Source organism: Sceloporus occidentalis, unplaced genomic scaffold (genome assembly GCF_023333645.1).
Source record: "Sceloporus occidentalis isolate IW3139 unplaced genomic scaffold, rSceOcc1.0.p SCAF_66, whole genome shotgun sequence".
Taxonomy (NCBI): domain Eukaryota; kingdom Metazoa; phylum Chordata; class Lepidosauria; order Squamata; family Phrynosomatidae; genus Sceloporus; species Sceloporus occidentalis.
Genome location: NW_028317046.1, coordinates 3,172,571 through 3,185,934, shown reverse-complemented (window position 1 = coordinate 3,185,934; position 13,364 = coordinate 3,172,571). Strand labels below are relative to the sequence as shown.

At 45.0% G+C, this 13,364-nt stretch overlaps 2 protein-coding genes across 2 annotated transcripts in view; one reads left to right on the top strand and one right to left on the bottom strand.

Moving 5' to 3' along the window:
- Nucleotides 1–13,364, top strand: part of LOC149286890 (serine/threonine-protein kinase mTOR-like) — a 50,705-nt gene that overhangs the window by 13,888 nt on the left and 23,453 nt on the right. Inside the window, exons 28-29 of the mRNA XM_089493692.1 lie at nucleotides 7,401–7,476; nucleotides 10,908–11,047. Coding sequence (XP_089349818.1) covers nucleotides 7,401–7,476; nucleotides 10,908–11,047 — 216 coding nt within the window. The remainder of the gene's footprint in view (nucleotides 1–7,400; nucleotides 7,477–10,907; nucleotides 11,048–13,364) is intronic.
- Nucleotides 1,518–3,609, bottom strand: LOC149286891 (angiopoietin-related protein 7-like). The gene is made up of 5 exons (XM_089493806.1): nucleotides 3,237–3,609; nucleotides 2,526–2,626; nucleotides 2,242–2,436; nucleotides 1,898–2,096; nucleotides 1,518–1,687 (listed from the first exon to the last, which is right to left on the bottom strand). Exons 1-5 carry the CDS (start codon nucleotides 3,607–3,609, stop codon nucleotides 1,518–1,520), a joined length of 1,038 nt encoding a protein of 345 aa, XP_089349932.1.

Here is a 13,364-nt window from a genome sequence, read left to right as displayed (position 1 = left end):
TCAGATTTGCCCTGCTAAGACGTTCACCATAAATTCCACACCTTCCCACTTTAGGCACCAGAGGGTTCTCAGCTGTCAGGGGCCACAATTCATGTCCCTGGAATCCTCACCTATTAACCTCTGCCCTTCTGGGGCCGCAGGAGAGTCAGGTCCCCTTGTGCTACAGTATCACCATGGCCTTGTATACCTCCATGGGACATCTGACTCTCATTATTACCTCCCTTCTCACCCTGCCCTCCACATCTCCTTTTATCCTATTCTCTCCTTTCCTGCCCCTCTTCTTTTATTCTTTTCCTCTCGCCCCATCATTATATGGGGTAATGCAATTTAATACAGTATCCATCACATTTCCAAATATGCCTGTTGATAATTCTTACACCAATATACATTGCATTATGTTATATTAAGTAATAATAGAAGGGTGGTATTAAGTATTTCTTGCATCTCCTGTATGTGAGAGCTGTTGTCTTAGTGCTACCTCATAGTTTAACTTGATACCTCCCCTATTATATATGCGATAATAGCTTTAAAGAAGACATGTAAGCTATATCTCACGCTGAAGGCTCATGGGAAATGAAGGAATATTTGCAAAAAATACTCCAGCTTTGACTTTAAATCGCGTAAGAATTATAAACTATAAGCAGAACTAACTGAAAAATAATAGCACAAGGTATAAACATAACACGTGTAGTTACACAAATGAATGCACGGGTATATTCTCGTATGTTTGCAGAATTCTAAATCGTTTTGCTATAACTGGGACAATTCGATCGCTGGTGATTATGGAATTCTGCTCCTAAGTTGTTAACGTTTGTAGACTTTGAGTAATTTTTACCCCCACGATTACAGATTTACACAAACAAAATTATTATATTAAAAAAAAAAGGTTTATTTTTAATTTCCAGTTTTCTGAAGCAAATAAAAAATAGAATTTACAGTACCCTAAAGCAATCACATCCAGGGGAATATTTTCTGTACAAACTCTTTAAATGGCACGGCAGGCCCGTGGAATACTTTAGTTACCCTGCGGTCAGTGTTTCTGAACATAGGTTGCTCTAAGTAACTGTCCCGGGAAACAATTTCCCTTCTTTTATATAAATACCTTTGTACGTTTTGGGGGGTCTGCAGCCCCGCTAACCGTGTTAGTTCAGTAATTAGTTCACTCTGCCGTTCGTGTCTCAGGACCTCGGCGTAGAGCAGTTAAGCTTTTGTGACTGTCATAAAGAGACACTGGATCTAATGTCCAAAACCTTAATGCAGCGCACGTGTAATATTATATAGTTATTGCAAGAGGGGAGGAGCGCGTCGAGCCACCGGGCATCGAGTCCCTAATGAGTCCATCGCTGGACCAGCGTCCATTACTGATATCGCGGCTTCTCGGCATCAGGCTAGCTCATAAACATACACTGCGCAGGTGGGCTCTACGAGGAAGGAAGACGCGCCGGGGATGGGGGAAGGCGGCGCTGCTTGCGTTGAGGTCATTTGCTGCTTGACACATTAGACTCCGATGACGTCCCTCAGGGCTGGAAGTCCTGAGAACGGATCTTCATTTCCACCCTCTTCAAAGAGTAAGTAGACCCATGCCACCCGTACCAGCTAATGCCGTCCGAATGCTTGTTGTGGTCTCCGTTGCGGTAGAAGACGCCGTTGAGGTTGGAGTCGGTGCAGCAGTTGTACCAGTATCCCCCTGCAATGGAAGAAATTTGGTTATTCTTTGGCTGACCGTGCCTCGTTCTCTGCCTTTGTATCCGCGTTCACTAAATACTTAGTTAGAAGTGTAGTGAACGTTGCACCGGCGATGTCATGCGATATTTGCCTGCGTTCACCTCCTAATTAACTCTTTGGTCGCACCCCACATGCTGAACATGCTTATGTTACCAGACCCCCTCGCTCTCACCTTTGCGGAGCCCAGCGCAGTCGTCCAGACATTTGTCGTTGTCCTTGTCTTTGGTGCTGAACGCCGTGTTGTTGTGGTAGCGCAGGGAGTCGCGGCCGGCGTTGCCGCTGTAGTTGCCCAGGTAAAGTCGGAAGCTATTCTGTGCGTTACTGATGGAGAAGTCAGAGTATTCTGCATAGCGGACACGTCCTTCCCAATCCTGCCGATAATGCCGTGAAATGCATGTTAACGACACAATCTAAACACGTCATTTTCAAGATGTGCTCCGCTTTTTTTGTAAACCCCCCAAAACAATGATTTGATTTGTTCCTTAGCCCAAAATTGTAGCGTAAGCGCACGCTTACCTCCAACTCTATCCTCAGGATAGTTGGCCTCCTAGTTAGACGATATATGTGATCGTTTCCCAACCAGAAGTCTCCTCGAATGTTGCCGAACCCTTCGCGATATTGCTTCCAGTCCCTGTTAAAAGAGGTCAGCCCGACCTTCCGCCTCTGGATCAGCGTCCAGCCGCCTCCCTGCGTCTCCATGTCACAGTAGACCTAAGAGCGGACAAAGAGAGTCCGAGTGAGCAAACGTTACGTGTATCACGGAAGGCCAACAAGAAGCCATCTGTTCCTTTATATCTCACCTCAATCTCTGGACTTCCCAAGAAATCATCTGCAGGTAACTTATAGACGCCGGATATCCTGTAGTTCTTCTGGTAGAGCGACGAGCAATCGTATACGGCGTCTGTGAAAGACATAGAGATTGATGTTTAACATCTGCTACAATGTTTCTGTCCTAGCTACGTCACAGCATTTACCCGGTGGCTTTCTGTAGGAGGACCTTACCAGTCCTTTAACGTTTTTATATCCATTAAAATCTATAGCAGAACATCAATGCCCCATCTCACACCTCCTATTTACTAATAGGCGCCCGTGAACCGTCGCGCATGGCTACATCATCACGAGCCGCGATTAAACCGTCGTGTTTAGGGTCCCGCACACCTGACAATCCAGAACCCCTGATTTTTTTTCCGCGTTTGCGTTTTGTGCGGCTGACCTGACGTCGGAGCTTAAACGATTGCCCCGAGGTAATAGCGTGATCCGAGCTTTCATTACAGCTGCTGACACTAATCCCATCAGTGGGAGGAACTCCTTTACATGCGCGGCGCAGTACGGCGGACACGACCCGTGGAAGTGTCTCAACTTTTCAGACAAGTCTCGGCTGGAAGGAGATGTGCGCAGCGGGGCATCGCTCTGAGAAAATCCACTTTAACTACATGTTACATGGCGTGTGGATTTCTTGTTACCCAGGGTAATAAAACATTTTATAACGACGGCCGATGCGTTCCTCTTACCTGCGGAGGTTTGCGTCAAGGTTTGTGCAGCCTGGAGTTGCATGATATCCAGTTGGTTGTTCATCTCGGAATATTTCCCCTCTGCGTCGGTCACACGCATCTCCATCTGCTTGTAGCTGCTCTCCAGCTTCATGACCTGCATGACCACGTTCACCCAGTCGCCCTCCTGCTTCTTGGCGAGCTCGGCGAGGAGACTGGTGAGGTTGGCGATCTGCACCTTCAGGTCTTTGACTTCTTGGCAGCAGCCGGGCGCCTTCAACAGTCCGTTGGCGCCCAAGGCTTTCCTCTTTGGAGCCTTCTGCGACACGGCCGGGGAGGCGTGTAAAAAGAGGATAAAAAGGCTGGAAAAATAAACAAAATAGCTGAAATTCATCTTGCTGGCCTTACGTGGGGCGCAGAAAACGCGCAGAGCGAGAAGAGGGCGCAGGTGGCGGGGTGCGGAGCCTTCGGTGGTAATTCAGAGTCGCAGCTTGTAGTCGAAGGCTCTCTGTGTATCAGAAGGTGACTTTTTTTTTAGGTCTTCTCTGTTTGCCCCTACTCTGCGGTCTGTCGAATCCGACTTTTGCAGCATCTTAAATACCCCATATCTTGGAGCATCCCTTATTGCCCTCCCACCCGTCGCTCCTCCTCCCCACCAGGTGCCAGCCTGCTTGCTGGAAGCATCAACTCAAACTGGGGGTTGGGTCTTCACTCCCAGTAGTCTAATCATCCACTAATGTATAGTCGGCGTTAACCCTTTGTTTAGGGCATGCAGGAATGTTAACCAGCTGTATAGAAGTTCTGGAATGCACTTAGAAAAAAAAAAAACCCTGCTCTCGTTCAGGTGACATAATCTATGACCAGCCGGTCGGGATTTCTGCAAAAGCTCTCATTCGCTCTACATCTGGAAGTCTTTTGACATTTGTCTTTGCTTACCGGACAAAAAAGTTTTTTTTAAGTCGTGATTGGAGGCTGTTTTCTTTAGCAATGGGGTGGAAAAAAAATTCAAATTGTGGGTAGTTTTGTGTATCCAGTGCTTCCCCCCCCCCGGCCAGGCACGATCCTCTGACGAAGCTGACCTAGTGTCGGGGAAATCAAGGGAAAGAGAGTCTAGCCGTAACGCCATCCACATCTCACCTAGGGCCGAGGATAGATAAAGTCTGGAGGACTGGATCGCTGGCCTCCAAATGAGACTTTCTATCTTCTTCTGCTTTGGACTGGCCATCTGGCACGCCGGGCAAATGCCAGGCTGGCCGCTGGTCGATACTCTGCATCACTACAAATACTAAGTTACTAAGTAGCGACCTGGGGTGATCTTCCTTTACTCTTTAGTTTACTTTAATTCAAAGTTATTGTTTTTTTCTGTTTTAGTTTTTTTCAGAAGCTATGCTAAGGAATAAAAAAAAAATATACAGAGAATAGGCTAATTCTAAGCCATCTGGCTCAGTCGTCGTCTTTAGCGATACTGGCAAGGGTACCATAACAAGCCGACCTGGACACTCCACCCAACGGGAACACGAGTCCCCAGACACCGTCCCGATCCCCGACGCCAACAGAAAAACAGTCCCCTCATCTCGTAAGAATGTGAGCGCAGACACTCATGTACCCACAGGAGGAGTGGGGAGGAGGCGAGTGGGTTCAGGATCAAGTGAAATTTAGAAGCTCCGGATTTGAGCTGGAACAAATGGTAGCAGCTAGCGCTTTGATTACATTATTACTACTTTTTTTTTTATTTTTATTTTTTTGGAGGATTTGCGGTAATTTGTAACACCTGTCCCAAATCGGCCGGTTGTTAGATGGGGAAAGGTGATATTTAACCGTTTTACCCCCGGAGCCAGTGGCTTTTTGGGGGCTTACTAAGATACACAAAAAAAATGTGCAACCTGGTGCTATAAAAATAAAGTATTTCTGGAAATTGCATAAATGAAGTCAATGCGCCCATTATGTAACGACCTTTTGTGCCCTCCGATGCTCACGCACCGCGTGGTGGCCGTACGTCTGAAGGTTTTATTTGTTTTTAGTGGGATGTTCCATACTGCGGTTCCAAAACAACGTTCGCGTTCTAGAAGTTCATTATTGTCTAAAGTTTATTTTTTTCCTTTCCATTGCGCAGTATTTTTTTTTTTATTTCTTTTTTATAGAATGGTTAATGTTACCGTTGGGAAATATATATACTTTTTTTACGTTTCCAGGAAAAAAAAAAAACACATTAAATGGAGGGCATGTGCAGCTCCGTATTTCACGCGCCTCCATGCTGAATTTGCGGTGGAAAAAAAAACCCAACTATTTAAAAAAAAATGAAATAGTAATACATCAAAGCGAAGCGTTACGCGGCTTTTAAAGAGACACTTAAATAAGAATGCGATGGTAAAAGTCAAATAGTAAAAAAAATACCGCCGAGAACATGTGCCAGCCCCCCATAACGCCGGATCCACGTCTTTATCCAAACCAGTGCCTGGAAAGGAATCAAGCACGTGTCCGGCACCGGCGCTGCAACGTTAACCCTTAGAGATGCTTAAGAATGAAAGGTGCCTTTTTTCATTAAATCCTTTATGATTGAGAAGTCGGAAATCTGAAATTCCCGATCGGAGTGTTGCTGACACCAAATAGGAGAATTTAGCTAGACTGGGCTACTTCCAAGGGCCCGGCCTCAGGCTTAAAGGGCCTTACGATAGTGAATTAAGCGTTAGATGCATGGTAACAAAGTTACTTTGGGCTTTTTATTCCAGTGTGGGAAAGCTGGGTTGGCATTTTGGGTCAAATATGTAAATTTGCTTCTAAAATGGAACTGATCGGACAGAAGTTATTGGACATTTAAGTATTTAAGCCTTTTTTTAACATTGTGCCCCCTGCTGGTCTGAGGATGTAACTGATGTTGGATCAGCCCGAGATCTATCAGTAGTCCGGAACCCGAGAGCCCTGCGGTGATACAAGCAATGACAATGTGCCGATACGGTTACATTGTATCCATTATATTTGGGGAGACCCGCATACTCCCCGTTTTAGCGGCAGCCGTTCGTATCTTGCGCTATCTAATACTCGTGAGAAATGCGTGAACTTCCCAGTAAAGCGCTCACTGAAGCTCGTCATGTGAGTTTATGTAACGTTTGCATGTGGAGGAGATTAGGAGCTGGAATGGTGCGATGGGGACTAGTTTGATGCTTTCATGTTTGCTTTGAGGTTTGCCGGGGGGAGGTCTCCTAACCCCCCCCCATTCAGCTGCTATCACACAGACCTCCTATTGTACTCCGACCAGCGCTCCATTAATATTGGCGAGCAGGGCCGCGTGTGTTAACGCTGGCGGGATAGGACCCGCTGCAGAGCGTCTGGCCTGCAGATGTGCGACGAGCTGTCAGCCCGGCTCTCGGGATAAGGAAACGTTCTATTTGACTTTGGCGTAAATAAACAGAAGCCGAGACTCCGCAGCCTCTGTCACTCAAGTGTCAAACCGGAGTGACGGCACGCAAAGAGACCGCTCATCACGGCTGGACCGCAGCAGACGCGGTCCAGAATCAGAGTCGGCAGAAGCGACGCGCCGTTGTTCCTTCCTCGTTTAGGACCAGAACTGCTCCAGTTTGGCCTCGGTCAATATGGCCCGTACGGTCTTGAGCGACACATGGATTGCATTACGTGACAGCCAGCAGTCTTAAGTGCTTTACATAGAAGTAACGCTCTTAGGGTAAGGATCCAGATGTGGGGACGCTGTCCAAATAATTAGAATCCCAGCTTAGAGCCTTCTTTCCAAAGCTGTTGCTCTCACCATCATTTCGATATATATATCACAGACACATACGCACACACTCACACTCACACACACAGCTGCAGAGAAAACCGGGTCTTTAGACAAAACCTTTTATTAGACCAACATAGAAAGAAATGTAAAGTCACGTCATCTTTTAGGACCTCAGTGGTCTCTTCTTTGGATCCTGTCGATAAGCAGTTAAATTATATTGTGTATTGCCTAACATATATGTTCATTGTACTGCCTATAGCAGAGTGTATCAGCGCTTTGTTTATATGAAACACAATAATACTGAATTTTTTTCTTTCTTTTTTTTTTCTTGATTTTTTTCTTTTTTTTTTTTTTTGCCCCTCCGGGGTAGGTATGCACTTTTATAAAAATTCTTCACTAATAAGAAAAAAAATTCCCCTCATCGTAACTCTCGTGCTTTTTTGCCTCCTCAGCATTAACAATAAGCTGCAGCAGCCCGAAGCGGCGTCTGGCGTCCTGGAATTCGCCATGAAGCATTACGGGGAACTGGTATGTGCGTTTTGCTGCTAAGATTCAGAGGGATTTAGTAACTATAGCCGTGCTGATTGATTACGTCATAGGACGTGTTAAAGAGACGTTAATCCAGCATCTGAACGCTAATATTAGTTTATTATAAGGTGTGAGTTACGCCGCGCGTGCACAACCCCCGCTGGTTTAATTTAAAGCAGATCCGTGACTTTTCCCCCAAAAAAACTCTACATTTCAAAATTATGTACACTAAATAAATCCGTGCAGTGACATTTAATGATTAAAATAAACAATATATATTTGAGTCCCACTTTGTGGGTGTACATGGGAGCAGACACCTTCCTGTTCTCAGGATCTGCATGATTATTCCTCCCCGTTACAGGAACTCCCCTATTCTCATGTTTAATGTATATTAGAGTATGTTTTGTATATAATCCGGTGTAACTCCTCCCCCTGTTGCCTCTACTGAAAGCAGGCAGCATACCGCAGTATGCTTCTCGCACATGCTCAGTAGAACTCCCGTTGTAATCAGTGGGAGCTGAGTTCCCATTGGAATCAATGGGAGCAGGAGCCACCAATCACATTTATGTTATCTGAACACTGATGTTTTGCTAGCATGCATGCGATTGGCTGCCAGAAGAGGACTTAAATGGGACAGACGGCTCTAACTCTAATAATTAAATGATGCTTAAAAAATATTCTCCAATATGTATTAATAAATAAAAAGTACCATTTCCAGGACTGAAAGTTACTCTCATCCCTGCTGTTTGGTTGCTGGTCGTTGCTGATTGGTTCGGGCGACCATTGTATAGGTTAGCGGGAGGGAAAGGGAGGAGACGTCCGGGGTAATGCGGGCCCTGGCGCTGCTTTCACTTGTTTAATGTTTATTTAAATTGCCCACGTTTCTGATGGACAGTCAGAGATATTAGAATTAAACGTTAACGGTGGCGGCGGCCGTTTCCCCTCTAAAGGTAACGTTTTGCGGGCTTTAAAGTCCCTTTAAATAGCAGGTCTAATGCGTGCCTCTTACCGGAAGTCTCAGCGGACGAGAGATAAGTGGGAACTCACAAAGGCCGCTTTGTTCTCCGGCAGAAAGGTAACAGCAGTAATTACTTCCTGCGGCCTCATCATTACATCATCGAATGCCCCGGCTCCCGGAGAACAACATTATTGTGCAGCAGGCCTCCCGGAGGGCCGGCTTTTGCCCCGCTCTCCCTCGGCTGGAGGTCTGGATGATTCTGTTGATTTGGGATATCCCCGGAGGCGCCAGAACCTGCAAATATGTAACAGCACAAAAAACTTAAAAGCATAAAACATTCAGATTCCGGGGGTCCTACTAGAATAATAATGACCAATATACTCAAAACAAAGCAAGAATTCAGCTCATACCCAGCGAATACCATCCAGAAAACCACCTATCCTGATCTCATATGCCCTGCTGGAAGGCACTTTGCTGGTTTTATCTCATTTTTGTCCCAATAAACTCCCTTCATCTGCAGAGCTGGAGCCGCCGTCGCTGTCAGTCATGTGATATTTTGGGTGATTTTCCCGGCTCAAACACCACACTGAGCTGATGCTTTATGGCAATGCTAAAGAAGTCCGTTCCTCCACAGACTTTCATTAGTCAGAGAGTCCGACTAGGTTATTAAGACTGAGCTATTCTGTTTCCCCCCCCCACAGGCAGTATGATAAAGAGTCAGAGTTTGTCTAGTAGATTGGGCTCAGATAGCGAGAACTCCTCTGGCTTTGAATTTTTCTATCATGCTTCTTCTGAGGTGTAGATAGTGAGGTTTGAACTTGTTACTTTGTATCATGTGCAATAAAACAGAAGCCTTGTGGGTTTTTCTCCTAAACCACAGTATTTCAGGCAGGATTTCGAGCATTACCCCAAAGCCGTGTGTTTAATACCTTTATGCCTGTAAACCTTTGGAAAAGAATGACTATTTCACTGCGAACATTCATGTTTCTGTACGTTGTTCAAAACCACAGATTTAACTTAAATCATGTTAAACTTTCCTCTGGCGAGGATTCCAAGGAAGCGCCTGCGGTGCGTATGCTTTCCAAAGCAAACGTTTTATGATAAAGTCTGGCGGTAGGCACCTATATCATCCGCCCTGGACCCCACGCGGCGTGTGCTATCATGCAAACAGTATTCTTAAACTGAATATACAAAAATTATAATAAAAACATGTGCCCCCCCATGCCTCCTGATACACGTTTTTATTATGGGTCCCAGTGCAAGCATTTAAGGAGAAGGGGGATTAAAAAAAAGCTGACTAATTCGCCTATTTCACATTTTCTGATTATTAAATCAATTATCAACATATATAAATTATTATTGATTTGTTCAGAAACTCTGTGTTTTATGTATTGTTAAAACTGAAACTGTTCTGGTCCATTATTTCTTCTATATTATATAGAAGAATGTAGACTATATATATATATATATACAAACTACCATAAAAAAAGTTTGGGGTCACTGAGCTGTTTTCATGGAAAACAAGGACATTTCTGGCAAAAGGGTTTTCTAACCATCAATTAGCCTTTTAAACTTGGATCAGCGAACACAACGTGCCATTGGAACACAGGAGTGATGGGAGTGATAAAGGGGCATTGGAACACAGGAGTGATGGGAGTGATAAAGGGGCATTGGAACACAGGAGTGATGGGAGTGATAAAGGGCCATTGGAACACAGGAGTGATGGGAGTGATAAAGGGGCATTGGAACACAGGAGTGATGGGAGTGATAAAGGGCCATTGGAACACAGGAGTGATGGGAGTGATAAAGGGCCATTGGAACACAGGAGTGATGGGAGTGATAAAGGGGCATTGGAACACAGGAGTGATGGGAGTGATAAAGGGCCATTGGAACACAGGAGTGATGGGAGTGATAAAGGGCCATTGGAACCCAGGAGTGATGGGAGTGATAAAGGCAATTGGAACCCAGGGGTGATGGGAGTGATAAAGGGCCATTAAGAGATTCCATTAAAAATCCAGCTATAATAGTCATTTACAAAATTTTTCTGGCAAAAACAAGGAAAGTGACCCCAAACTTTTTTTGAACAGCAGAGTAGGCAGCATATTTTCAGTATATAGATATTCTCAAAGTATTACTCTTTAAAGGGTTAATCCACATTATAAAAATAACCTCCTTTTTAATCTTGATTTTTATTAATTTTTCAAAACAAAAATCCAAGATTTTATCCATCATAATTACGTTAAACCAAATAACAACACAAAGAGAGAGAAAAACAAGAAAGAAATATATGTATACAGCTACATATACGCGCACACACACATATTCACACAAAAATAACCTCAACACAGTAAAGGTGATCCAATCACCGGCGGCTATCGAGGAAATTGGTTGTTTAGGATTGTTTTTGCGAGTTATTTGATTTTTATATACTGTATACATGCATCGTTCCTTAAAGACTCCCTCTGCGTTGCAGGAGATACAAGCCACTTGGTACGAGAAGCTGCATGAATGGGAGGACGCATTGGTCGCGTACGAGAAGAAGCTGGAAGTGAACAAGGACGACGCGGAGCTGATTCTGGGGCGCATGCGCTGCCTGGAAGCACTCGGTGAATGGTGAGCTCATCATTCATCTTTCACACACAGTTTGTTGAGCCGACATCCACGCGCAGTTGTCGTGACAGGTGTCGAGCCGTGAAGAGTGTTGTATAGAGGGGGCGGCCGCCGGAGAGATCATTCTGATTGTAGATTAATGGGTGACGTGCTGCACAAAGATTTTAGTGCCATTAATAGACTTACTGTATACATTAAAAGCCCCAGCGCTGTATACAGTAATATAACCCCCAGCGCTGTATACAGCAATATAACCCCCAGCACTGTATACAGTAATATAACCCCCCAGCGCTGTATACAGTAATATAACCCCCAGCGCTGTATACAGTAATATAACCCCAGCGCTGTATACAGTAATATAACCCCCAGCGCTGTATACAGTAATATAACCCCCCAGCACTGTATACAATAATATACCCCCCAGCACTGTATACAGTAATATAACCCCCAGCGCTGTATACAGTAATATAACCCCCCAGCACTGTATACAGTAATATACCCCCCAGCACTGTATACAGTAATATAACCCCCACGCTGTATACAGTAATATAACCCCCAGCGCTGTATACAGTAATATAACCCCCCAGCACTGTATACAGTAATATACCCCCCAGCACTGTATACAGTAATATAACCCCCCAGCACTGTATACAGTAATATAACCCCCAGCACTGTGTACAGTAATATAACCCCCAGCACTGTATACAGTAATATAACCCCCAGCGCTGTATACAGTAATATAACCCCCAGCGCTGTATACAGTAATATACCCCAGCGCTGTATACAGTAATATAACCCCCCAGCGCTGTATACAGTAATATAACTTCCAGCGATGTATACAGTAATATAACCCCCAGCGCTGTATACAGTAATATAACCCCCCAGCACTGTATACAGTACTATAACCCCCCCAGCGCTGTATACAGTAATATAACCCCCCAGCGCTGTATACAGTAATATAACCCCCCCAGCGCTGTATACAGTAATATAACTCCCAGCTCTGTATACAGTAATATAACCCCCAGCGCTGTATACAGTAATATAACCCCCCAGCGCTGTATACAGTAATATACCCCAGCGCTGTATACAGTAATATAACCCCCCAGCGCTGTATGCAGTAATATAACTTCCAGCGCTGTATACAGTAATATAACCCCCCAGCGCTGTATACAGTAATATAACCCCCAGTGCTGTATACAGTAATATAACCCCCCAGCGCTGTATACAGTAATATAACCCCCCAGCGCTGTATACAGTAATATAACCCCAGCGCTGTATACAGTAATATAACCCCCCAGCACTGTATACAGTAATATAACCCCCCAGCACTGTATACAGTAATATAACCCCCAACGCTGTATACAGTGATATAACCCCCAGCGCTGTATACAGTGATATAAACTCCCTTTGTCTGCAGACCTGGAGCCGCCGTTGCTGTCAGTCATGTGATATTTTGGGTGACTTTCCCGGCTCAAACACCACACTGAGCTGATGCTTTATGGCAATGCTAATGAAGTCCGTTCCTCCATAGACTTTCATTAGTCAGAGAGTCTGACTGGGTGATTAAGACTGAGCTATTCTTTGGTTTGCAACACACAGTATGATAAGGGGTCGGGGTGGTTGTCTAGTAGATTGGGGCTCAGATAACATAGCGAGAACTATATGCCGCTGCCTGAAAACATTATATTATGCAAATATCTGATACTAGAAGTTAATACCCCATACAATATTTAACGATAAGGCAGTGGTGTAAATACAACCGGTTATTACCATTGCCGGGGTATGTGAGATATCACAAGGTTCCGCGAGAAGAAATACAAGGTTGGAACCGAGTCAAACCGCCAGGCATCCAGAACGGAGCAAAGGATTTTAAAGGCTGTTAACGGAAGAAATTCCTGAAAACATCAGGAATTCTGTATCTCTGATCAGACTCCCTGCTGTGGCAAACGGGGGTTATCTATTCACTAAAATCACAACAGCTACCAATACGGGGCCGGCTAATGAAGACAGACAAGGAGAAGTGCTTTGAGATGCAATGAGGAAACGACAAATTATCCGAGCCAAAGGTCGAGACCGACTTATCTCGAGAACGCCGGCGGTTCCCGCTAAATAATCACAGGTGCTGCTGTGCCCTTTGAGGTTTAGACCTGCGGAATTCTCTCCGTGTGATTCGTTCCACCCATGGAACATTAATGGTTACTGACGCCTCCTGCGTGTAACACGTGTGTCCCCTGGGCCAATGCTGCTTAAAGCTCTGCTGGTAGCCAACAGGACTCCACATGGGACATCTCCCGTGTTTGGAGTCTAGGATTTATACGAC

Coding starts and splice junctions, on each gene's coding strand:
- LOC149286891 (XM_089493806.1), bottom strand. CDS start 3,609: ATGAATTTCAGCTATTTTGTTTATTTTTCCAGCCTTTTTATCCTCTTT. Junction 2,627..3,236: donor CTTGACGCAAACCTCCGCAG/GTAAGAGGAACG, acceptor TGTCTTTCACAG/ACGCCGTATACGATTGCTCG. Junction 1,688..1,897: donor CTGCGCTGGGCTCCGCAAAG/GTGAGAGCGAGG, acceptor CTTCCATTGCAG/GGGGATACTGGTACAACTGC.